The sequence below is a fragment of the Ciconia boyciana genome, chromosome 11 (assembly GCF_034638445.1).
Source record: "Ciconia boyciana chromosome 11, ASM3463844v1, whole genome shotgun sequence".
Classification (NCBI taxonomy): domain Eukaryota; kingdom Metazoa; phylum Chordata; class Aves; order Ciconiiformes; family Ciconiidae; genus Ciconia; species Ciconia boyciana.
The window spans coordinates 2,427,549-2,455,490 of NC_132944.1; the positions used below are offsets into that span (position 1 = coordinate 2,427,549).

At 39.7% G+C, this 27,942-nt stretch overlaps 2 protein-coding genes across 9 annotated transcripts in view; one reads left to right on the top strand and one right to left on the bottom strand.

Annotated features, from left to right (window-relative positions):
* Positions 1–27,698, top strand: TIMP4 (TIMP metallopeptidase inhibitor 4). Its single transcript, XM_072876260.1, has 5 exons — positions 1–262; positions 20,415–20,512; positions 26,290–26,404; positions 27,065–27,189; positions 27,366–27,698. The coding sequence occupies exons 1-5, from the start codon at positions 133–135 to the stop codon at positions 27,561–27,563; spliced, it is 666 nt and encodes a 221-aa protein (XP_072732361.1). The 5' UTR covers positions 1–132; the 3' UTR covers positions 27,564–27,698.
* The window catches only part of SYN2 (synapsin II), a 225,419-nt gene that overhangs the window by 65,447 nt on the left and 132,030 nt on the right, over positions 1–27,942 (bottom strand). The window lies entirely within an intron of this gene.

The following is a 27,942-nucleotide window of genomic DNA, read 5'->3' on the forward strand; positions in this document are numbered from 1 at the left end:
CTAAACCGTCCAAGCCTGCTGAAATCGAACTGCGCGCAGAGGAAATCAGAGAGCTAGTAGGAAGTTTAGACATAAAGCCAACAGTAAGAAAGCGTTTCCTCCTGGCTGACCGATTAGCTGTGCTAAGGCAACATGAGTCCTGCACTCAGTACCTTGCTGTTTTCAGCGCTTCTGCTTCTGACCCGCCGGACGCCGGAGCTGGCGGAGGCGTGCAGCTGTGCCCCCGCTCACCCGCAGCAGCTCATCTGCGACGCGGCTCTCGGTGAGTCCCAACGGCTACGCGCTGCCAGCGCCGAGGGTGGGGACCCACGGGAGCTCCTCCGTCGGCCAAGCGGGGCTCTGTGCGGCGGCAGAGGAGCGGGCTTCGCCAGGTGGCTTAGTCTCTCCAAGGACTTCGAAACAAAATGACTGCAGAGACCCCTTTCACAGAGAGGGCTCTGGAAAAAAAAACCCTAGCAGCTGTTCCGCTTTTCTCGGTTTTCCAGAATATTTTGTGGTTACAAATGGTTGAAATTGCTGTATTACTTAGTGCCTTTTTTTTTTTTTTAAATAGGAACAGCTTCTACATTAGGTCCTAACTTAGAGTAAGCAGGGAGGTATACCTGAACTTTCAAATGGCTGCTGTTAACAGCATCTGTAGTAGAATGTTCTATCTAAATATGCCTGCTGTGTGTAAACCATGCATACAGATATTTTTTATAGCATTTCAGGGGGGGGGGAAAGAAAAAATAAACCAAATTAAAAGTCCCCAGTGATAACACGTTGAAACACTTGATCTCTGTTCTGCTATGCTACAATTTCTTTAATTGGTTGTTGGGATTTTTTGTCATTTTCCAAAAATACTTGAGCAGGAAACTGACAGGCCCTTCCTTTTCTGCAGATGAACTGGCTACAGCAGTTCTGTATAAATACAGCTTCCCAGTCTTTAGGACAATTGTGTTTCATGATATTCAATCAGCACTGTGGTTGTCAAACCACTTCCAGAAAGAAACTAAAGATCTCAAAATTAGGCTGCATGGGGATAAGAAAATGTGACATTTTGCCGTCTTTTGATTTCATTAGCTCAAGCTAAGGCTGGTTAGCTTCCATCTAGTGTGAACAGTAAATGTAGAACATGAGTTTCCAAAGTGTCACCAAATTAGCATCTCTATGGGGCAGGCAATACCTTCTGCATACTGATTCATTGCTTTTATACCCTGACAGAAAATCTTTGTAGCCATGACAAACTCTAAGCTCTGTTTGTGGCCATCAGCTAAATTGGTTTTTAATCTGCTCGTGCTGCGCAATCTTTTTCATTAAGTTACCTACACCAGGCATTACAAACTTGGGGTTGTTTAAGGGGTGCAAGAAAAGAGAAGTTGTGCTACCAGGAGCTTGACAATATCGGTATACATTTAACTGTATTAGTCTGCTGCGTTCCTGTGCATAAGAAAGTGACAGTTTTTCAACAGGCTTAATGTAGAGATTTTCCGAAATGAACAATTTCACAGCATGGAGGAAACTCAAAATACTCATTATGAGCCATCCTCCTTAGGGAAACCATTCCGGCCATTCTTGTGATATGTATTAAGATTTATTCCGTTCCTAGATACATTTTACAAATGGTAGCTATATGCTACTTTTTATTTATATCTAAATACCGAAAATTGTAAAATAAAACTACTTTATATTTGGACTTGATGCTCAAGCTCTCACTCATAGAAATATTCCTATTTAAGTAAACTGTACCTTTTGACTAAAGAATGTTCACATCAAGGATCCCTTTGTTTAATATTTATCAGTTTAAAAGAGCATTTCTATATATTATAAAATGACAGAGATGTAGATATTAATTCATAATTATGTGGACACATATTTTTATATTTGCATTTGCATATAAGTACACATAAAACCTGGTCTAAGCATTTGCGGATGAATTATTTGATTTGCTTTGGCCAGAGTATCTTGCATAAGCAGAGCAAAATTACTGTAAAGGAGCTGTGGAAGACCAGCAGAGCCGTCTGCCCCGTGCAAGAGAAAACTCCACTCACCCGGCTGGCAAAGGCAGCTCCTCCAGCCCTGCAGCCCGCAGGCTGTTCTCTCACCCGCTGCCCGGCCACAGGCTGCGGGCCGGGCTGCCCCGGGGAAGGGGCCGCACGCTGGAGCCCTGGCCACGGCACCATCCCCCGGGAGCCCTGGCCACGGCATCATCCCCAGGGAGCCCTGGCCACGGCACCATCCCCCAGCAGCCCTGGCCACGGCACCATCCCCCGGGAGCCCTGGCCACGGCACCATCCCCCGGGAGCCCTGGCCACGGCACCATCCCCCGGGAGCCCTGGCCACGGCACCATCCCCCGGGAGCCCTGGCCACGGCACCATCCCCCGGGAGCCCTGGCCACGGCACCATCCCCCGGGAGCCCTGGCCACGGCATCATCCCCTGGGAGCCCTGGCCACAGCATCATCTCCAGGGAGCCCTGGCCACGGCACCATCCCCCGGGAGCCCTGGCCACGGCACCATCCCCCGGCAGCCCTGGCCACGGCATCATCTCCAGGGAGCCCTGGCCACGGCACCATCCCCCGGCAGCCCTGGCCACGGCACCATCCCCCGGCAGCCCTGGCCACGGCATCATCCCCCGGGAGCCCTGGCCACAGCACCATCCCCCGGGAGCCCTGGCCACAGCACCATCCCCCGGGAGCCCTGGCCACGGCATCATCCCCAGGGAGCCCTGGCCACGGCATCATCTCCAGGGAGCCCTGGCCACGGCACCATCCCCCGGCAGCCCTGGCCACGGCACCCCCCGGGCTGCGCCTCTGCAGCTCCACTCTGCTGGAAGCAAAGCGGGTCGGAAGCCACTCCTGTGTCCTGAGGGCCACCTTAGGGCCACCTTCGGAGGGGCTGGGAAACCCAGGCCACGCTCTTCGGCATCCCATGCAGTAGCATACCTCAAACCTCTCCTGTTAATATCACCATGCTTAAAGATTTATTTTTTTAAGATAAGAAGATTAAATTGAAGATCTGTACTTCAATTTCAACACTTTCACACTTCCAAAATACCGCTAAACAAAGAAAGGGACAGCTCTTCAGCTGCCAAGGTCTATGGGAGTAGAGTGCTAATCCAGCTATGTCCTGAGACCATTCAAAATTTTTCAGTTATTTTTAAGTTCACCCATCTCTGTGCCCACAAACACAGTCAAGTATCTCCTCGCAGAATAGAACCCTAGCACATCTTTTTTTAAAAAAGAAACCATGCCATGCCTCTAAATTCCACAGTAAAGTAAAAACTGAGACAAAGTCTCAGTCCTGCTCGTAGAGCTACCAACCACTATATGTACTTCAGTTACTGCATTATTGCTCAGTTTCACTGCATATCTGTAACATTTTTAATTTCCTTTAGGATCACTTGTGATTTGGGTGGAGTGAAAATGGAGGTGGAGGGGGTTGAATCAATAGACATTACCTGAGCCACTAACTGAATGTGTGAAGCCCCTCAGAAACCTTAGCGCTTACATGAGATACCCAAGAAAAAAACAAGCAGAGAAATTAATTAAGTCTGGGACAAGCTCTTTTCACTTTTACTTTTGTTCACATGATTAGTGCTCTGACACTTTGTCTTCTACTGTCAGGAGGCTTTTGTGGCTTTTTTTTTCTAAATACCCACAGCTACCACACAACCTGAGTAACATGATAGAAATAAGAGGCTTTCTGACAGACCTAGAGTAAGAGAGAGCTTCTGGTCCTGCAAGGTGCTGGCTAAAACTAAAATAAGGAATGAGTGAAGAGCCCTGCAGGTTACATGGTTGTACACCGCAGGAAGAACGGTAACGACGGGTAGCAAATCATGAGTGCCGTGCCATTTCTCTGACCTTGGGTTTGTCACTCTCCCCGCTTAGCCTTAAGAGAGTGTGATTTTGTACAACTTGGAGCAGTTTTCATGAACTTCTCAGTAGTCTTAAATTTCACGTCAAAGAGAGGTAAATCTTCATTTGTAGCAAGTGCCTAGCACCACGAAGAGACACACCTTTTATTAACCAAGGGAGAAACTTTCCTTTTGTGTTCTTCTAAATGGTGCTGAGGCCCTCCTCATGTGCTGAATGCCTTCCAACCCCAGCAGACAGCTGTACTTCTCGAGAGGACTTTCACAGAAACGGAGACGGGAGGTTTATTAACGAGCAGTTTCATGCACTGCACTGCTAGTTATCAGTGCTGGCCCCCCGCCCCGGAAGAATCCAGGAGAAACGCAATGTCATGAGGATGTGCTGTTTAACATTCCCGGTTCAGTAGCAAGGCACCATAGCTTCAAGCCAATACACAAAAATTCCTCCGATAATGGCTTTTTTGGAGGGAACCGTGGATGCAATTGAGTTTATCAGATAGCGTCAAGATAACAGATTTCCCTTTTGCCACTGACTTCAGTCTTCCTGGACTCAATCCTAAACCAATGTTCACATCAAATTAGACAACCTGCAGGGAGAAATGGTACATGTGGAGGGGACTGATTCCTTTCTGAAATCTTGTCACTTTTAATTTATGCTGGTTTTTCTCCCTGAGGCATAAGCAAGGTTATTTTTTGGACAGTAGGAGAAATATGTAAATACTTCGCATTTCTTAGCTATGTAACACCAGTACCCTACCTTTAAAGTTAGATGTATTCTTTCTGATTTAAACTGTCTTGTGGTTTTCCTTAAACATGTATCGAAAACGGTATTTTTAGTGAATATTGGGCACCACACTCCAACAGAAATGACTAACAGATCTTGAGTACAAATAAATATATAATATAGCTTCAGCGAATAGTTCTATAGCTTTGGAGAAGAGTGGCACAGTTCGAAATGTGATGGAAGCTTTACAGCTGGAGCTTGGCAGCATTGTCAGCCTGTTAAAATCTCATAAGATCACTGAGATCAGGCATTGTAAAGATGTGCCAGATGATATATTAAATTTTAATCACATTTAAAAATAACAGTAAACATTTTATTTAAATACACCAGAATTAAGTTTTCAAAGTCAGCTCCTCTGGGATAAAATTACAATACGCTATTTCTTTATTATTGAATTTCAAATTAAAACTTTCATGGCTCAGTGTCCCATGATTTTGCCTCTCTGCAATATAGTATCTAGTTTTGTACTGGAATGGATTAATTTGTACATTATTAGAGTGGGAAGCAACTTTGCCTGATGGGAAGAATCAGCATTGGAAAATGTATTAGAAATGTAGACGTACTTCTTCCAAGTTAGGGGAGAAAAGGTGAACAGTGAAATTAAAGTAGACTTTATATTTTATTCTTACTATTTTACGTTGTATGCATTCACCATATTCTTAATCTCACGGAGTCTACTTGCTGTGAGCAGCGTGATTATGCAGATAGTGGCTACCTGCATGTTCAGGTTGATGAGCACCTTGACACAGTTTGTGTGTGTTTGACAAATCGCAGTTTGACACACAACTAAGCAGCCGTGTAATTAATCTCCACGTGCTCGGCAGTACGGCGTTCATACAAACAGCAATAGCCGTACCACGTAACGAAAGACCATCAAAGACAGGGATGCAACAGACCTTGGTCTTCTGGGAGGGTTTCAACAGAGTCCCGTAAAAAATCCCAACTCCTGAAGCCGTTGCTCGAGGGAATGGGGAAGACGGCCTCACTGTAGAGGGCTGTTGGCAGACCCTGGCAGCACCCTGGGTCACCGCCCATGCCTGCAGACACCTCACTGCCAGACCTGGGGTCACACACCTTACGTCTTGGAGATGCCTACCCTCTTTTAGACTTCTCCTCCACAGCAGGGAAAGATTATAGTACTTGGCGTACGATCTGCATTTGTATTATTGGCCTGCCAGATGGAGGCAGATCTTACTGCTTCATAGCGACGTCCCTCCTCTAGAGTGGAAATCAGAGACAATATGCATAGGTATATTTCTAGAGTAACTTCTCACTGACTGGAAAGGATTATGCAGCTACCATTTCTCAGGGGTCCCACAGAGAAATGAAAGCTGAGTTTCTACTCCAAGAGTTGTGAGTTCAATTATAGAAATAATGTACTGGACTTTTGGTGTTCTAGTTTGCTCTCAAAGAACAGGAAAAGCACAGCACCTGAGCATGTTTCTTGCAAGAATTATTATGAAAAAGAAGTTGCGAGACTGTATTAGTGCCATTGAAAGAGCATGCTGCCAGAACAGTATTTTCAGAACCCTAATTATATTAACCAATGAATCATCTTAAAACCAGCTAGAAACTATACTAATCTCAAAAGTACTGTTATTCATGTTTGGTAGGTTTAATGCAGAGGTGCTGAAAATGAGGTAATTCTTTTACCCTCGTGTCCTCAGCAAGCGGCTGAGAAAAGCTGAGTTCCAGTCCTACGCTCAACAGAGCCCCACAGGTGTTCAGAAAACAATGTTGGCATGCAGGAATCATTAGCAGTCATACCCTTCCCCATATCCACTTTTTGTTATGTGACTAATACTGAGTTCATTAACAAAAATTATTGAGAAACAGACATTTTACCCTTAACTCACATTTCAAAAGACGCACAAATGATATAAATGCCAAAACCACCTTTCACCTATTTGGCTGTACGATGTCCTGCCGAAGCCAGTTATACAAAAGGGGACAGGTTTCTTTACTTCTGTAAGTACAAAAGAATTACACAGTGATTTTTCTTATGTGTCTGTTGTGCATACTTTTATACACATTAATAGTATTTTCAAATAAAATGTAAAAAACCCTAGACAACACAAATCCTAGGAAGTTACTTAATTTAAAGTAGCTACTGATGCACTTAGAGTGGAGCTCTTAACGCAGAAAAAATACATGCAACCCTGCAAAGGCCCATCTCTGGTACAAATGCCTGCGTATTACAATTAAGTTACAATTGCAGTACATACATTTCTTGGCATCGTAGCCTGAGACTTTTAAATGCTTTCAAAAATACAAAAAATGACTGCACTGACTGCAGAGATGCGGTGCTGTTAACGCCTACACGTATTTGAACCTGTCTTTGCTGAGTGCTCAATAAAGCACTTCCATATTCACGTTCAGTGAATTGTTGGGGTGCTGCTATGGGAACAGCAGTTTGAGTCCTTCCGTTTGCAGATAACATTTAACAAAATGTTAGTGAAACAGCTTCCTAGGATAAAGACTGAATTTCCTGTTTGGGGGTAGGAATTATTAACAGAATAAGATCTACAAATAACCCTACATCTACTTGAGGTTTTAAGACAGAAGCAAACATTTGAAGAACCTACTGCAAAATTCCACGTCTAGTTAGTTTCCTACCTTACTTTTCAGTTCTGAATTCAAGACTTCAGTTGCATTGCCAATATCATGCAACTCTCAGAAATAATTTCCGATCTTCTGTAAATTACTGTTCTTCAGAACCCTGCCATTTAAGCATGAAAATGGGGCTCAGTCTGGAAAAATGCAGTCACTCTCCTTTCCTTTGCTCGCTGAACTTTTTCATGGCAGCGTTCCCGACAGCTTAGAAGTTGTAGCTGTAAAATGAGGTGGCATCACGAAATGGAACAACAGGACAGCCTTTTAAGGAGCCAAATCCACCGAGCACAACGCTCCTGTCCATTAGAACGCAGCTGACAACTGTAAAATAATTTAGCTTTAGTGAAAAAACCAGAGCTGGGTATTGTGTAGTGAAATGAAATCTCAGAATTATGCTAGGTGCCTGATTTAGAAGTAACTCAGTAACATCGATTCATTGCTGAGTATGTTATAAATGCAGGATAAGAAAATTCAGGAACTGTGTTACTTTTATTTAAAAGCACGCATTACAGTGCTAAGAAACTAAAATGCCATGATTTCACAAACAACTTTCTACACAGACTGTGCGGAAAACAAAATGCAAGCTTAGAAACAAAGATTAAATAATATAAAACACAGCACATGAAAGGCTGCCAAACTCTTAATCCTATTAATCTACCAACTTTAATCCCTAACTTTCTCATTAAAAAGTATCTCAGTAACGTGGGGTTTCTTCCGCACGGAGGAAGGGGCACGCAGCTATGAATGGAAATCTACAATAACATTATGTATGTTGTTCTACAGACTTTAGAGTATAAAGAGAGTGTTATTCTTCAGCTGAAATTAGGCAGATGTTGATTACTAGTCAAATGATGTGGTATTTGAGGCTTGTGAAGTAGAGAGAAATATTTCTGGTAACATGAGTAGCAGCTGTGAAAACAGTGCAGAAAAATAAAACTGACCTTGAACAACATTAGGAAATCATGCTATTTTTTAGGTAATATTTAAGTTAAAAGAATACCACACGTCTGCTGAAAATACACTCACCTCTTCTATTTGAAAGTTTATAGAAACTAGATTTAAAACCTCACTCTCATAAATTGAATGTATTCTTCTAATTAAAAAAAAATAAAACCACATAATCTTCTGGTTTAACAAGGAAGCCAAACCCGATCGGGTCCTGCCTTCAACACAAGGAATTTTTGCATCCCGAGCCAAAAACACACAGAGATTCACAAAATCCTGACCTACCTGAGAGTCCTAATGAGCTTAAATCTAGGCCTCCTACATTTTGAAAGCCTCAAATGGAAATGCATTTTGGATGCAGACTAGCACAGTTTTGTGTTAACAAAACACAAAAGAGTAACCAAATTCTGCAAAGGATTTCTATTGAAAAATAATACAGTGCAAATTAATATCCACATGAAATGGTGATAAAATAATCCTGGGTATCTGCTTCATCGACTTCAGAAGTATTCATGGCTTTTTCAAGATGGTGAGTTTTTGGAATGCAGTGATTTTTCTGAATAAAAACACCATGAATAACAGTGAACAATGAAATATCCTAATTTATCATCTAGAAAAGAAAGGTGTTTCACCGCTGTCTGGTGTAACTAAAACATTTGCACAGTGGCTATATTAATTGGGTAGAGGGACCCATACTGAGTAACGTATTAAACCTTTTCAAATGTATTTGTGACCCTTCCCTTCAATGCGCAATACATAGGTCTATCCTTCTTTTTCTCCTTGTTTTCTGTTTAGTGTTGGGTTAGTAGAATTTAGGTCTGGCCTAATGCGTACTTTAAATTAATCCTCCCCTTCAAAAATTGCCGTGGAGTTCTTTTAGCCCAAGTGATAAAACTTTACCGTAAGGATTTGATTTGTCAGTTACAGATATGATTGTTATCTCACCACACGTACCTTCTCACGGAACGGGAAGCAGCGCCAAGACTAGGCAGTGCTCTTCCACACACTGCTTTCCATAGAGTAAAGGAAAAAAGCCTGCTATTGTTACGGTCACGTTCTCCAACAAGCTCTGTGGTTACAGATCCAAAACACTTGTGTCCAAATAGTCCCCTAAGTTCCACAATTTTTCTTTCTTGTGATTTCAGAAAGCGGTTCAGGTAATTACTGTGCCGCTGATTTAGTTATTTTACAGATGGCTATATGCATTCATCGATGGAATATCAGAAAACTAAAATACAAAGCAGGAAACATAAAATTGTCTTTATATCCTAACTAGCATAAACTTCTTTTGAACTAAAGATTCCTTGACTTTGGGTCTAGGAGTTGTGGAGGAAGAGTCAATAGTAACCATGTAGACTTACAGTTAAGAAATCCATCCTGCAAACACAGGGGAAAAGATTTTTTCAGATTCACTCAGTATTGGGCCAGATTTGCTGCTGCTGCATTCTGTTTATATCTAGAATTGAACTAGCACAACAGCTTCAAGCATGAGTTGCGTTACAGTTTGGAAATGAAACCGCTGTTTTCTGATCTGTCTTGTTGAAAGATAAATTGATAGATGAGCTGTTTGCTAAACATTTCTTCTTTTTCAGCTGCTTAAAGACCATTCAGTAGCACCTCGCTTGGTTCTTAAAAGAGAAAAGAAAGTATAGGGTTTAATGTTAGTCTTCCACTCCCAAAAGAATACGGATGATCTAGCATCTCAGCAGATATCCCGAAGTAACCATCTATCTCTCTACTGAAGTCTGGAACAATTAAAAGCTTGCATAGTAATTCAGAATTCAACACTGCAAAAGAATAGTTGCAGATTCCTTTACGTTGTAAGCATCAAAAGCAAAAGCTGTGTGGAACACCTGCACTGTATGGCTGTGACAACATCAGCCCTCGCAAAGATTTGCCAGATTTAGTCCCAAAGCAGCGTATTGTTCTATCTATCTCATCACCTAACTGGTGTTATCGTCAATAATTTGGCAGCACCCCTGGGGCAATCTAGGAGTCATCTCTGATCTCCCACGAACGCTACGCAAACCATTTTGACAAAATGCATCGGTTTTCATTCAGTACCTAGACTCAACTTCCAATCTCCTCCCCTGCCCCCTGCAAGACCTAGAGTCTTCTGTATAAGAAGAAAAAAAATATATGAATACTATGAAACTGTTTTTCAGAGGCGGCCAGCAAATTTTGATTAAAAAACCCCCACAACAAAACCAATTGATGGTAAAGCATTTGGACACCCATGGCAGAAGTGGTCTGTAGCTGACTGGAAGTGCTTGACATAGAAAGAATTATGGCCATTGTAAACCATAAAAATATATAGAGATAAAACATAGAAGAACAGAATGAAGCACAGATATTTTGCATTAAAAGTACGGAACCTAAACCACATGGATTCCAAATTCTTCTTTAAAGAAGTTAAAAATTAGTACAATAATGAACAGAAGATGAAGCCCTTTCAGTGTTCCAGTAAACTCGTACCAACCAGATTCTGAAAGATCACAGATACATTTGAGTCCGTTTCCAAAAGTGCAAGTTGCCTCTGAGTTCAACTCAGGTTACTCGTCGTACATAAAGATAAGGATCTACACCCCTCCAAGTTGAAAACCAAATAACTGAAGCAGTAAAAAGCAGCGTAGTTTTTGAAAACATGGAGTACAGACCTTTTTGCATGCAGTACAGATCATCTCAACTCAAAATCTGTGAAATGGAGTTACAGCACTAGCAGAGCCTTTTTTTGGACTCAGAGCAGAGACAAATGAAGAAAATTATAAATGGGAACAGGATAAAAAAAAATGACATTTTTATGAGACTATAGTTGGCAAATCCTTCAGCATGAACAGAGAAATGAGAATATTTGCTGTTAAGGGACTTGCTTTGAAAAGGCCTTAAACATTTCAGGTTAAGGGCAACTTATTAAGCCATAACATTATTCTCATGGTACTGGCGCTTGATAGGATTACTCATGACTTTGTTTCATTAAAACGCAGCAGACGTGATCCCTGCTCCAAGCGACATACGTAGCACACGCAAAGATTTCCACAACTACTTACCATATCAATGGATACCATTGATATAATACCACAATAATATCTTCCATTACTAAGTGCATAGCACGTGAATGCTCAAGTACCTGTATACAGTACAGACACATCTACTGTATTTCACACCTCTCTTTTTCAGGGATTTCAAATAACTGAGACGGCATTACTGCCAATTCTTTTGGAAGCTAACTCACGCACATCAAATACTGAAACGCAAATGTAAGAAAATAAAAATCTTCATTCTCCTAAAAATTATTTTTAAGTCTCTAAAATAACCTGCTTTAAAAATATCAGAGTGTATGTGAAGCTACACGTCAGGTATTTAATTACTCATTTTAAAGTATTATTTTAATGTCAATCAGTCAATAACTTTTGCCTTCTTTTGGACAAATTGCCTTCTTTTGGCAGCATTAGCAATACCTGTGAGTTTAAAAGTTACGATGCTCCTTTTGGATTGCTAATACTTCTTTCTTCCTTTCATACATATTTTGAGAAATTAATCTTTTCCATATACAGATATATGAATACATATTACATGCATATTTAAGCAAGTTAATTTGCTTTCTTAATTGGTGAAACTCAAAGCTTGACAATAAGCAAATGTGGCAAGTCAGTTATAAAACTGAACAATTCAGCATATTTAGTTAAAAATATGAGGCAGAGCTGCGTAGGGAAAGTGGTAATACTGTACAGACGGGACAGTTGCTCTAAAGTATGGAGTAAGACTTTTACAACCTCTCGTACATTTTGGAGGTTTTGTAAGCAATATAAATCAGTGGCCAATACACACTATTTTATTTAGAATTCTATCCAAGCTATCTGTTCTATCTTTTCTATCCTGTGCAGTATTGCTTTAAAGTGGGTTCATTAATTTTGTCTGTTGTGACATATTCTGTGCAGATTCCTCTTCCTTTTTGAGGTTAAGATTATTCTCCTTGCCTGCTGACTCTTTTCCCTCTCTGCAAGAAAAGTTAAGCATATCAAATTTCTAGTTTCCAATCTAAAGAATAATTTTTTTTTTAGTCATATCTCTGTACTCATGGAATCCAAGTATTCAAGACCGTGTTCTTGGGTTCCTCTGGCAGCTTTGATAGCATTGCCAGATAGCATTTGATAGCATTGCCAGCATTTGCTTGCCAGTATTCTTCTTCGAGAGACCAAGAGTTTGTAAGCCTGGACCGTAATATACTGGGTATAGTATCTATGGCATCTAGACACAAAGAAAGTAAAAGAAATAGTGTGTCTATACCCTATCTTTGGACTTTATCTTGGACTCCTAGCACTATTTTACCATAACTTGAGTTTAGGTGAATACGGTAGATGAGGCTAGTTCTGCTCGCAAACTTTTAGTTAGTTTGCTTTCTCGTCGTTCGCATTTAAATTCTCGGCCAGTTACAGATCGAGGCCTGACTTAAACTGGAGGCAAATCTGACCTGCAGTTGTGTATGCTGGGCAGACTACTCTGACCATAGACGTTCCACCTGGAGCAGCTTGTTGGTTATAAGGAGGAATGAGTTACAGTCCCTTCTGGGATTTCAAGCTTCCGCTCCTCCCCAGTCTCATACTGAATCCACTAAATTAACTCGCCCGCAAATCTGAAGACGGGCACTGCTGAAAATCTCATTACCAGATTTGCCCCCATTCTCCTGCTACAGAATACGAAGTGTTTTAGCCCTTGTATACTACAAGGAGGGGGTGGTCCTGGATTGTGCTGATCACTAATAGAGGAAGAGTGACAGGGTGTTAATAAAACACTTTCTTTCTTAATCCTATAGGTAAACACTGAAGATAATCACCTATCCTTTGGGTGCAAATGTTTGTTAACAGACAACTCTTGGCTTAGTTTTTTTCTGGCTGTAATGTAACCTGTGGGACTACCAACACTGTACTGCAGTCTCTAGTTATTTCAAAGTAGTTTATCCCAATATTCAGATGAAAGTCATCAGTATTATGTCATTGATTAGTTAATGCATCAATTCTGGAAGTTTCCTTTATGATACCGCAAAATAAATAAAGGCATATAAAATCAAGAAAGCCTGTTATAGTTAACTTAAACGAGGAGTCTACATTCTTAAAAACAGACAGGCATATCTTTATCAGATGGTGTAAAGTAGTATTAGCACCGGTAAGAATTACCACCAGGAAAACTGAGGATTTACTATGAATTTCTATTCCGATACAACCAACTAAGTAACCTATTTTGATAACCCCCATTTCATAGTGAGGGTTACAAAAAGATCATAAATACAAAAGAGTATACATATAGTTTTACAAATGTTTCATGAGAAGCCCTTCCCCTCTCCACTATTCAGAACGAAGAACGGAGATCTCAGAATGGAGGAAAAAGTACAGGCCTGGAAGTAACACGAGCATATCATCACAGGAAAGAAAAAGCCATTTTGCATAACAACCCTCTATGGCCTGCAAAGCCCAGATTCATTTTAGTTGTTTCCTGGTTTACTATGCAATTATTTTAGATAGCTGGACCTAGAAACTTGACCTTTACAGCTTCAAACAAACAACTTGGATTCTCTTCTCCTGAATGTTCTTTTGATGAAGGGTTTCAGTGAGCGTATAAACCCGAGACGCAGTAGAGCCACTGTCATATTCCAACCATGTTTTCAGTAGCCTATGATCAGAACAGCAGAACTGCTAATGCACAGAACAGAGGCAACTGAATAACTGCAGTTTCTGTCGTAGTGGTATTTACTTCCTTTGCATGTATAAAATAGCGTTGGATCTCACAAAAGTGTTTGCAATGAGGCAAAATCCAGAAGAGCAAATCCCTCTCATTAATCTCTTTTGTGAAAAAAGAGTCTATATATAGGCTTTTGATTTAAAAAAGATCACCCCCACCCCAGAAAAAAACCAACCAAACAAAACAACAAGACTTTTGGACAAGAAGAATTTTTGAATTGAAACATCAAATTTTGAATAAACTCAAGGTCCCTGGTTGGGGCTCCCGCAGTTCTCACTGTGGTGTTTCCCCTTGACCCATATGCGGGGCGTGATCCTCCAGGAACCGGAGACAGTCATGTAGCAAGTTTAAGCTACTGCACCCCAAAGAGGACAAAAAAGTTCTGATAGATAGATAGAAATTTTAAATAATTTTCTAGTAGAAGAGTGAGCAGAAACAGCTGCATGTTGTGTACGTGAATGTTTTCATTTTGGTGAAAGGACATATTTTTATATATAAAGGTTCATTTGAATATAGGGCCCTTGGAAATTATGTACATACGTATTATGTGTCCATAGTTCTGCTTTATTTCATACTCCATACTCTGACTGATACGTAATTTCAGAAAAACACTTTTGTTTTCTATTTTTGCACATTTGGATGCTTTCTTCTATCTGTTCCCACAAATATTTGGGATGCCATCCTCCACCCATCCACATAACAACAATACACTTTTATTTAGATCCCTCTCCTTGTGCCACTTACTCCGTGTCCTTACAAGAGCAATAGCATCTGGCAACAGCTTGATTGAAGCGTCAGACATTAAAGAGACAGGTAGAAATAATTGCTCAAAAATCACTCCTCATATTTTAGGTAATTACATGAAAGGGCTTAACTGAGGCAATAAAATATAAGAAGAAAAAGAGCTGCATGAGTCATTATCACAACCTTGTTTATAACTTTTTAGTAACTTACACCTTTCTTTTCCTGTCAACACAGTTTTTTAAGTCTCATTTCAAGTTTTTGTAGCAAAGCTGATCCTGATTATAAACTTGCATGATATGAAATAAAGTTTCCTGATTTCTTGAGAGAAAGGCTGCTTAAAAGTGATGAAGATTAAATTTCTATTCACATAGCTATGCCAGCGTCCGTAAACTTAGTCTGAAGTGAAGTGAACTGGAGGCTACAACTGAAACAGAGGTTATTCCTCAAGATGCCTATCTGAAGGATGTTGCTACTCCTAGTTCTGATCCCAAATCTTAAGAAGAGATCTAATGATCTGGACACGTCAGGACTCACTGCTCCTATTGTCTTAATGAGGGCTAACCTACCCCAAGCAGCAAGAACATTCAGCGGAAAGGATGGAGAAGAAATCAGAGACTTGGATTTGCAGTTTAGGTAGCTGCCTGGTTTTGGTGCAGTGTCAATGATGGAGACACCGTTTCTAAAATTTGCATAAAAGGAGATAAATCCCAGGGCAAACCAGGAACACAAATGGCTGGCACAGTCCCAGTAACACGGCTTCCTCTGCACGCAGAACCACACTTCTTTGTCCACAGACCTCAGAACCTATTGCATGGCTAAGGGACAGGATTCAGCCCTGATTTTTACAAAAAGCAGCTAAGGCATCCCAGTCGAGACAACCTCACCCTTCCATTGCTTAAGCTACCTATTGCTGAAGGGCTGGAGCTCATTAACTATGGAGTTTTGCTGTAAGCTGCAGCTCCCTAAGCAAAAATATATTCATGTAAGAATTGTAGGTATTACATCAGTTGATCACTGGTACAATGAAAACTCCAGTGCAGCTAATATTTCCAACTGGATGCATCCATCATGATAATAATCTATAACTCTCTTAATTCTAGAAGACAGTGAAATGTTTTTCTTCTGATAGAAATCATACCCCAGAAACAAAACTACTGAACTAAACGCAACTTAAGTAAAACAACAGTTTAATAGTAGTCTGTATTTCTCATAGTACTGTGATCTTAACACACTTGACAACTTTGTTAGGATGTAGCTTGAGTGTTTTTAGAGTCCAAACAGATGACAGAAAAGATTTTCAAAGCTCCAAGTGTCTGCCTCCCTATCTGTCCATCTTTAAAATTTCTACTCTTCTTATAAATAAAAATAGAAATATTGCTATTTTATTTGGCTTTAGGCTTCTATATTTAAAATAAGAATGCACATAAGCAATTATGATTTCTTGTTCTTATGTCCACTAGTATCTTAAATATTTTCCTATGAAAGTATTTTTCATTATATAGTCACTGATATTTAGCAGATTCTGGGGAAAAAGTTCTCATTTATTCATCTTGTTTTGTCTTCTCCCTTACCTCCGATTTCTTAGGATAATAAAGTTAATCTGGAGAGTAAACTCCAATTTGTTTTCCTGTTTGAAGGAGTAATAAAGTTGATTACTTTTATTGAGTAAAGTTGCCTGTCTTCAAATAACAGGACTGTGATCAACAGGTTAAGGAAAAAGGCTAAACAGCATCATCTCAAAACTTGTACAAGTACAATAATCCTATATAAAAGAGTATCATAAAGAATACATTATGTAATAATACTAACTTGTAACAATGAGAGTAATTCTTCACTAAACAGTTTTCCCTTTGTTAATGCCTTAGAATTAACTCAGAGTCTAAAGAGACACTACTTTTAGGGAACATGAATTTTAGTGGACAAAGCGCAAGGATTTACTTTATTCTGATTCCATCTATATCTCTGACTTGGTATGGGGCCTTCAGTACACTGCTCAATTCTTTGCGTCTCCTCTTCTGTAAAAAAGATGGTCATATTTCATTGCGTATGTCACCGTAGTGTGGCAAAATTAGTGTAATGGCAGTGAATGCCTTTAAAAAAAGCCCCTAGAATAAGTATTTGCTCATGATCATAAAAATCTCTCCTACACAAGGTGATGGTACAGTTTAGGAACAGGTAGATAATTACTGTAGTGGATTTCAGAGAGAAACCACACGGGTTTGGGAAAGATGCGGTTAATGCCTAACTTTCTACCCTTATTGTATACAAACACTTTTGTATTGTATAAAACCCAACACTTTTCTCCTTACTGTATAAACACAAATATATCTGATGTTATACTAAGTAAGTTCTGTCCTTTACCCGCTTTAAAATTACCTTTTGTTGACGGAGAAATGGTTGGGAGATGTTTGGTATTCAGGAAAGAAGGAATCAAAATATTAAGGCATTTCTAATAACGGACGCGCACTGGCCAGGCTCCTTGACCGAACAGAACGCTGTCCCCCTGCAACGGCAGCACGGGCTGGCACCAGTCACCCAAGCAGCAGCTGCTCAGCGCGGCCGCAGCTCGGCACCACGGACCCGGCGTAACCCTGGGAGCCAGCGGGCTTTCTGTTCGGGGGCTCCGCCTGACCCCCTGCCCGGCCTCCATCGCGTTCACTCCCTTTCGGTTCAGTCACCTGGACAACCTTCAGCTACAAAGTGGGGATAAAAGGTTAAATTTCATAAAAGCACCATGAGTTACAAAAGATGAGTTCCACAGAAATGTCACATTCTACTGTTGAAATATTAGAGAGAGCGTCTTTTGAAAAACATTGTGTATTCTAAAGCAGAATGAATTTGAGGCAGACTGAATTGTTGGCATTAGAATCTGAAGGCAACGCATATGTATTTCACATATGCAAATTCCCCATAAGGAACCAATAACTGTCTGACAGATAAAATGACATTATTACACTAAACAAGCAGAGGTTGTTCTCAGCCAAAGAGAGGAGAAGCCAAGCCAGCCATGGTATGCTTGAAACCATTTCTTGCAAAGAAGTGCAGAGTAGGAGGAATCCTAAGTTATAACCACCCTCTGAACCACGAGTGAAGAGGGAGATGGCTAGGCCCGGGAATGCTAAATCAGGAAGCGCTTGTGGTTAAAAACAGAAGCAACCACATGAATAAGAGGTTTCAGGAGACAGCTAGACGACACTGATTGAAAAAAAATATTAAAGCGCAGAAAAAAGAAAAACAAGAAGGATTAAAAGGCCCAAGAAGATCTGTGTGCATTTGAATCTGTTTTCAGGAGAATAGGAAGGTAAAAACCCAAGTAACTACAGACTTAGACATCCTGTAACAATAAAACTTTCTTGTCATTAAAAAAGAGATCTCAGTTTGCTCTTCTTTCGCCATCTGGAAGCTTTCTCTTAAACAAACAAATGAATGAAACACGCATGACATAAAAATAGTTTTCATTTTCATCTACACACCCAGAAAAAGATCTCCTAATGACAAACCCCAGCATGTTTTACTTTCAGCCTTACGTAACTCCATGGAGACCCTCTGAGCTACCATTGGTCATCTGTAATGTTCCTCTCAGATGCTAACAAGCAGAATTTAATAGAAATATGAAAATTAGTAAAACTTCAACATTAAACACAAGGGGAAAAGTAGTTTTAATTATCCTACAAATGTTTGCATTGAGTAGGCAGCAAAAGATTTCCTGCACATAAACCATGTTGTGGTATTAAGAAAATAACGGAGCTAGCTCCTAACTGTTGTCCGACCCCTTCCCTTCTGTACTGAACAAACTCTTTAATGAGAAAACCTTTTTTTAGGAAGTAATGATGCAAAGGAAAGCAACGCAAAACAAAACAACATGATTCTAATTCGACCTTTCCAGCAGTATAGTACACACAATCCACAACACTTTTAATCTGGAATTAGATCAAAGCACTTAAGAAGTACTGTTAATTTGTGGGAACATAACACATCTGCAGATGATTAAAGAGATGCTGCCACTTACCATTTGAAATGAGGAATTTGCTGTTCCTACTTAAAAGAACTCTTCCCTTCCAATCCAACCCAAAAGTCGAAAATGCTCCTTTAAAAGAGTTTAAATGGCATGGGAGGAGGGAACATTGTGCCAAAAGATAGAGGACTCAAGCTTTGAAGCTGGAGGCATCTGCAGCATGTTGATTATTACATCTAGTTTGCTCTGCTAATAAGTGAGGAAATGAGAATTGCCCGTTGTTAGATGGGACTGACCTCTATTTGGCTGTATGGAAAATTACAATCTGGGTTTCTTGTTCCTTTTCTCTAGATAGGACAGTTAGAGGTCAGTTTCTCAAATAAATCCTTTTTTGGGGGAAAAGCATGATTTTGATGCCAAAAGATTCTCCTCTGCATCAGCTTGATTTTTTTTTTTTTTAGTGACCAGGAAGTATGAGGATTTCACTGTAAGAGTGGTCAAACCCTGGAACAGGGGCTGAGGGAGGCTGCAGAATCTCCATCCTCAGAGATACTCCAAACTCAGCTGCCCACAGCCCTCAGCCTCCGGAGTCAAGTTCAGCAAGGGGTTGGACTAGACCTCCAGAGGCTCCTTCCAACCTAACTTATTCTGTGAAACATCATGCCTGTTTCATACTAATTTTGATAGAAAGGTTCCTTTCGTCATGAAAATTAAAAACAAAATAAAAAAGGTGTCTGAGAGTTGCCCTCATGCTGAAGAATACTTTCTAGTCTCTATCCTGCCTGCATCAAGCAGCATACCTGTGACAGAGAGACAAATCCCATCGTTCCCATCAAAAAATGCAGATGTCCTTGCACAGATCCGTCTCTGCCCAATTGCGAATCGGACGTACTCCAGCCTTTGCTCCCTCTCCATGCCGATACAGATTGTTTGTTCTAACAAGTGTTACATCTGCAGAGGAGCTGCAATAGTGGCCATCCAGAACCAAGCAAAACTAGGACTCTCAATACTTCTGGGGGGTAGAAGTCCCCAGAGAAATTTTGGCCATATACCGTATTCTTAGAAGCCTGTTATTCTCTGTGCCTAATAGTCCTGGTATATTTTAAACAGTCTACAGAAAAGAGATGCCTAAAACAAACAGATAGGAAAACAAACCGTTTCTTCTTTCATAAAAACTCATATTTTCCTTGTTTAAAGAATAGGAAATAAATAAAATGTGTCAAAAGAGGGAGTAATTAATTTACACAGGTTAACTGTTATGATGTGTTATGTTAAGAAAAATGCTAAAATCTCTAGTCTCAGAAAAGTGAATGAAGACCATGCTGTTCTTGTCTTCTGCTCTCATGCATAAAACGGGTGCTTTAATCCTGTCTGGCACGGTCTATCAGAGTGTGAACTTCAAGTCTACGTAATTGGTCAACAATTCTGTCATCAACAGAAGTGTCCCTTTCCTTTGCTCACTGATTATAACGATGGATGTTTTATAAAATTTTGTGAGATTCAAGTCTTTCAAAGATTTTGATAGACAGTTTTTGTCAAAACGGAGTGGTAACTTAATTCAGATTTCCAGATTCACAGAAATTTAGATTTATATCATAGGCAGCCCACTTATTTTTATTTTCAGGAGTTAACTCAATCTAGTGTTCTTTTAGTAACAAGCCTTAAAATCTACTTCTAGCTAAAGTGTAAAAACAATGCTAAAATCTATCAATATAATTTTTGCTATTGCTTCTAAAATTAGGCATATGCTTATTGGCATTTAAATATTTTTCTCTATTACAGTGATTCGAGCAAAAATATCCAGTGAAAAGGTGGTTCCTGCCAGTGATGATCCTCTTGATACCCACAAAATGATCCGGTATGAAATCAAACAAATAAAGGTACATGGAATCACTTAGCTATTTTGAAGTTCAATGCTGATAACCTATGTGTATGACTACAATTTAGCCCTAAATGCTGTAAGCTGGAACAGGCTCCAGTTGCCTCCACGGTTAGCCCTAGGTGAACTACACAGAATAAATCAAAGTAGGGATAAAAAAAAAAGGGAACAAAAAAGAAAGCTATTCTGACATTCATGAGTTACTTGCTAAACTATATTTTGATGTCAATTTTTGTTATTCACAATTGCTTTATGAAGACTATGAAAATGTACTCCGATCTACGAATGGTATTCAACACATTTGCTGTTTCTGGTGGATACTTGATCAGCTATGTTGCATGACGGTATTGCAACGCTCTGACTAGATGATGCAAACTTTATAAACAGAGGAAAGCATTTCCAGCTGAAATAGCAAGGAGCTTTGTTCATAAGTGAATAGGGATATTTGCAGAAACAGGAGTCCTCCCCTGATATTCATATAAACAAAACTCCATTTGTATGAATGTTGCTAGGAAAGCAAACGCAAAGTTGGAGCACCCAAAAATACAGCCATTCAGAATCAATCGCACAGGACTTTTACATTATTTGTTCAGCTCCAGTAAGGAGACATATTCATTGAAGTACTTTAAGAAGACATATCTTGATCCCATTCAAGTCATCATCAAACTCTGACTGATAAAAAAAAGATCATGATCTACCTGTTTCTGGAATACACAAAAAATAGGTAGTCTCTTTCAATTAAAATGTATTAGTGTGCGTTGGTGGGGTTTTTTTGTTTGGTTGATTTGTTTGGTTTGTTTGTTTTAAGTTTTCTAGGTGGTTTTATCACTCATTTTTTCAGATAATATTATTTTGTATTATTTGTATTAATTTGTATTATTACATTTACTGGGAACGCTTAAGTAGATTGTTGTGAACTGCTACATGCTTTAAAAAAAATTCAGTCCTTCAAATTGTATCAGTAGATCACCTCACAGGAGTTTTACTAAGAAAGATGTATGGTAAACAAGAATATCTCAAAATATGCACAAGCGTGGTTATCACACATGACTCCTGTTAAGGTTTTATAGCAATTTGAACAAGCCAATTCTTCTTACCTTGCTAAAACAAACCCCAAAACTCTTCACCATCTGCCACTTTCTGTCTTGTTAACTATTAAGGATATTTTCAAATGTTTCTTTACAGGAACAAGTATATAAATACCAGAGCAATTCTCTTTTCTTCCATTAGCACTTTAATTTTCTGTTGCTACCCTGCTACACTTGAGTAACCTTACAGAAATGCAAATCGTGAAGTATACTTCAGCACAAAAAAGAAGAATGACAAGTCTAGTCTGTGGTACTATTTTCAGTCTCTAATCCCATTCCTCAGTAACGGCACACTGAAATCTCTGAAATACCTTCATATATTGGAGCTGCTTTGGAGTTTCTCCCAAATTTTCCTAAGTGGAGGCCTATTCAAAACTCAGGCATCAGTAAGAGATCGTTATTTAATTGCACTAAGCTTCAGAAGGCAAGTCAGCTAGGACTGGACAAACTAGAGAGAGTTATTTTCTAATAAAAGATGCTCTACATCATTACATAAAAGTTAGACTAAAGAATAAATATGGGTCATAAGAGTCCCGCCCTTCAAATTCTTCCTTCTGGCCAGAACAGAGTTAAGAAGAGGTAGGAGCGGAGGCTCCCGCCCTGGCACGCAGGCTGCTCGGCTGCGTTGGGACCCGCTCCCTGCTCAGTGTCTCCAACAAACCCAATAAAAGGATTTTTGTTTGAAACCTCCACAATACAGAGTGGGCGAGCAAACAGGAGCTTCTGCAAACTGCAAATCTTTGGTGGGATCGCTAGTAAATTCAGTCTGGTGCTGAAATAAATCCATAAAGGCACCTTTGCCCGCGCCTGGTAAATCGTACGGGAACTGTCACAGCGTGATGTAACCTGTTGTATACTAAGCATATAATTCACAGCTGGTATACGAGTAAAAATTAAACAGGACTGGGTATACTGAAAAATTACTGAGAAATACTCTACTTTTAAGTTAACACAAGTTTAATAGAAAAGTGTTATGGATAACACTGTAAAGTCCGCATCAAGTTACAAAAGTAAAGAGAGCGAGGATTTTTAAACAGGTCACCATGTAAACATTTGGTAAGTGTAAAATAATCAATTAAAATAATATAATGCTGTATACAATCGGCCAGATTTGGCCACCTCATGGAGCGGGACAATTCACAGACTGGCTCCTAACATCACAGAAGTAGCTCGTCAGCGACCTGCAAACTGTGAGCCTCGCAGGTCAGTGACCTCATTTGTGTATCTCCGTTTCCTGAATAACTATCAACGTCATTGACCAGAGCAATAATTTCATAACACTATTTCTTACCTTTTCCCTCTGATTATAACATTTAAAAGAATCTAAATCAACAGCGTATGTCAAATGGTCGAATATTCCCTTTTCACTATGACAGTCTTTCTTCTCTTGAGTGCTTACAGACCGCTTTCTCGTATCGTAAATTTGATGACCTGCAGTTACGATGAACAGAACAGTCCTCCTAATGCCAGCCGGCACCGATCCCGTGCTCCTGGCTCAGCCTTTGCAAAGCCATTTACGGGACTGGGGGGATAGGCTAAGAATTCGCTTTACATAACATGAAAGTAAGAACAGACTCTCTAATCATCTCTTTTGAGCTGTAGGATCTATCAAGCTAAACATGATTATCAGTATTAGTTTTGGTGAATACTTTTTAAGCCACACACATATTCGCACTTCCCTCGGGAATTCTTCTCCCCTCTTGGAAAGGAAACACAGAACCTACAGAGGTCACATTTTACTGCAACTGTACCTTCAGCAAAATGCTGCTGTTTCTCTTCTATATTACTCTCTGGGCTGCTTGACATGTAACATTAATGTGACTGGTTTATGCTACTCCTCTCACAAAAATGATATTTCTGTTATTTTAAATCCAGTGCATTAGGCTTAGCATTAAAACATTGGTATTTTTGGATAGAACTATTAAATACGATTTTGCTATTCATTTTCAGAAATATAAAAAAGAATAATGATGGGCTTTTATTCATTTTATGTATATGGGTTGGCATGTTAAGAAGCCATACATTTTTTTTCAATTAGTGTTATTTTCTTTTATTGCCATATTTACAGCATTATACTAAAGAGAGAAGAAAATACGTGATTTATATGCAACTGAATATTTGTCTTCATAATATTGTTGTTATTGACTTGGTCATCATACTTATTCTGAGGAGCCACCTAAATATTAAAGCAGTGCCATTAGCTTTTGTGACACTTTGTCTTATATTAATAGAGCAGTAAAGTAAGGCCCAAGATATTACTGTCATACATGAAATCAACACATTTTACCAAATTAAACTAGTATAAGCAAAATTGCTAAGTACTTTCCACACAGGCTGCATGGATGGAAACCCACTGAAAGAATTAGACTTCTTTTGCAAGTGGGTGGGGTCCCCTCACCGTGGGTATAAGAGGAGGTATTTCAGCTAAACACAGCAATATCTACACTTTACAATGATGCATGCAGTTTTAAAGCTAGATATTAGTCACTACATAAAGGTAAGAAAATAAGCCATGATATAGTTGAAAAGGCTTAGAGAAAAAAAAGATAGAAGAATGTAATTATTATAACAGGAACATGCCTGAGACACTGAAAGTAATACAGGTAGTCTTAAAAAAAGTATTCTAAAATCTTAAAGCAATAGCCGTGTACTGGTCTCGGTTATATACCTCAGAAGGACAGGGACAGTATCAGTATAGACTTTAGTGTCAGGCTCACATCTCTCGACTCTCCCAGTCCCTCACCCTTTTTTCCTACCTCCATAAAGTCCTCCCAGAACCTCAAATGTAAACGGACCATACCACAGTGCGGCATCGAATCAAGCCACCTTATCCCTTTAGAGAGAAAGTCCACACTTTTAGGAGATGAGAGAATATGATTGAGAAGATCAAATATGATTTACTGAATTAAATGGAATGTTAAAATCTTAAGAAATGCTTTAACAAATATCTAGGTCAAAACCAGAGATAGGCCAGAGCTGTAATTTCAAAAAACGCCAACCAGCCAAACAAAAAAGCCCCAACAAAACAAACACATTTAAGTATTAACTAGATCTCCATTATAAGTTGCTATGGATATTTATCTCTTTTTTTATAGCTGAATCCATTTGTGTTGTCTGCATAATGCCTCTTAAGTTGATTTAGATCAAGTGATGAGGTATTAAAAGAAAAGTTGTACCCTCCTATACGTTGTAGCCCAGTCAAAGGTTTCTGAACGTGGAGAGCACTCAAATCAGGGGATAGCGGCATAGTTCACTTAGTTACTATGTACTAGACACCTGTGGCTACTACCCACACCCTGAATAAGGCAGATTTAAGGGTAGCAGAAGCTGGGGATTCAGTTTCCAACGTGGCAGGAACCAAACGGCTCCGACTGAAGCGCTGGGTTAGATTCTCAAGCAGGCAGATTCTCCGCAACACACCTGCAGCCTGCTCCTGCCGCCTCCTCTGGCCGTCCTTCTGAGAACTTTTCTAGGGGGCTGACGTACCAGGCCGCTTTTATCGAATGAAATGAGACACATTTTCGTCATCATTATATATGTTTTCTATTACTTTCACTGCTGCTTTGTACAGGATACTGGTTTGGTTTTTGTTTTGCTTTGGTTTGGTGCATTTGTTTTTTCTACCAAGTATTTCAAATTCACATCTAATATTTTCGGATCAGAAGCCCAACGACAACAACTTTGGCTTTTTGTTATTCCATAGAGAAGGCTTCAGAAAAATCAACATATTACAGTGCATTTTCTAGGGCCCTGTACTATTTAAATCTCCTGAGGGAACTTGAGTAACACGAGCGCATTTTCCAGTGATGCCAGCTGCAACGGGGAGAGCCTGCCCTCGGGAGCCGGGAGCCTTGCGATCGTCCACAGCTGTCAACACACAGCATGATGTCACCAAGCAGGGCCCCCGACGCGGTGGGGTCTCGGTTATGTCATATTAGGTGATGACAGGCATCCCGAGGTGGATTAGCATCTTATGGTTCCTTCTCACATTTGGACACAACTAAATTTTTTTCATCTTTTAACGGCTTACTTCAAGGATTATTTTCGTAGTTGGAAATGCGAGTTAAGGAGCAGCCCGTCTGAACACTGCCTAGGCTTTCATCCTGAACCTATCCATTTTGGTGCTGCAGCCTCTGAATTCCAAGCGCTGGATCCCATTTTCCAACAGCTATTTGAGAAGGTCGCATTGGGCAAAATTCTGGATGGGGAAAAGCAGCTTGCTTTAATGACCAAATACAACAACAGTGCTCCGTTTCTTAGCATATTGCATGTCCCTGAAGATACCATTACGCTGACCAAGATAAAATTTCCCATATTGATATATTGAGAAATTTTTGCATCTTACAACGCTGCAGCACCTTGTTTGAGATGAGTGCTGTCTGCATTAAAAGGAAGATGCTAGTAGAATATAAATTGAAGTGAAAGCTTTAAAGATCCATTAAAAACACTGAAAAAGCAGATTTAAAAACCTATAATTTAAAAAAATGAAGACCTAATTTCCTTCTAAAAAAAATGGTCACATTTCATTTAGTGTAGAGAAGGGGTCTAATTGTTGGTATTTTCTCATGTAAGTTCAGACTTTAGAGCCTTTTTTAAGGAGATGCACCACATATTTCTTTCAGCTGTTGTTTGCAACTGTATTTTCGTGTTTGTTTTGCACTACTGACTTTCTGTTTCCGATAATTTTCAGATGTTTAAAGGATTTGAAAAGCTCAAGGATGTCCAGTATGTCTATACCCCTTTTGATTCGTCACTCTGTGGAGTGAAACTAGAAGCTAACAACAAAAAACAGTATCTTTTGACAGGTAAAATATAACAAAACTAATGTACCTGTAAAACCAGAAGTAACTGCTTAGATTGACTTTGCAAAAATATGCCAGCCCTTGTTAAAAAAAGTAATATATTTATGTACTATCTAAATAATACAAGCACAATGAAATGTACCAGTTGTGTAAAGCTGTAATTATACTGTGATCTTACATGTTTTCTGTCCTTCATCTGAAGATCTTAAAGCGGTTTCAAAGTCAGTAACTATGCAATTAGTAAATAGGAAGTATGCCGTTTTTATTTGTTTGAAACCAACAGTACTGATTTTCCCAGGAATGCAAACATGTTTCATGAGACAACACATGCCTACGTCTATGCAGATTTGGGGTTCTAGGTAATTAGAGATTTTTCTGTAGAGCCCTGAAATCTAGTTTAACATACTACTGCATTTGCATCCATCCCTTGTTGCAGATTATCAGCATCTTTTGAAAAATATCCTTCTTAAATCTTTAACATTTACTCAGCTTGCAATCAGCAGAATAATTCTCTCAGTTATAATTACGTTAATTGAAAAAAATGTGAAGTATGACTAATCTGGTGCAATTTGTTAAAAACTTCAGATATTCTTGCAATATATTTCAGTATTTAGAAAACAGTTTTATTTGCTTGCCTTATTTTTCTTATTTTCCATGCTGTAGGCCAAATTTTAAGTGATGGTAAAGTCCTCATCCATTTATGCAACTACATTGAACCATGGGATGATTTATCCTTGTCTCAAAAGAAGAGCCTTAATCAGAGATATCAAATGGGCTGCGGCTGCAAAGTAAGTATAGAACGAAACACTAATGGTCTAGTGGTGGAGCCCACCTTACAGGCAGCAGCCGTTTTCACTGATGGGAACTGTTCTCTTTTACACCATACATTTTAGATTATTTGCGAATAGCTACCGTTTTAAAGAAACCTGCAATATACTGAATTAATGTACTATTTTGCATTTAGATTACTACCTGCTACATGGTGCCCTGTTCAATCACCACACCAAATGAGTGCCTCTGGACAGACTGGCTGATAGAAAGAAAGCTATACGGGCACCAGGCCAAGCATTATGCCTGTATCAAGAGAAGTGATGGCACTTGCAGCTGGTACCGAGGTGGTCCTCCCCCAGAGAAAGAGTTTATTGATATCAGCGAACCTTAAAATGATCACTTCCTAAAAAGCCTTGGAGTCTAATTCCATCAAACGTTGCACGCTCACAGCTTTGAACTGCCACCGTCTAATGTATCTGTTGCTTAGAAACAAAACCAAATTGTCCTGTACAGCTAAAGTCCGAGTCTGTGGAATTGGCACTCACGCAAGATGAGGAACAAATCTCCTGGAGGTAGCTACTCCGTAAAGTCATGCTTTGTACAGAGAGGCCCAAGCTGAGAAGGCTCCTCTGTGTCCTCTAAGGCATAACGAGTTTCCCTTTTACCAATACGAATGTACAAGAACAAAAGAATTGCCAGAATTTTGTCCCCTGTTTCTGTTAACCTACAGATTAAGAGAGCCCCTGTTTTATTCCAGATCTTTCTGATGA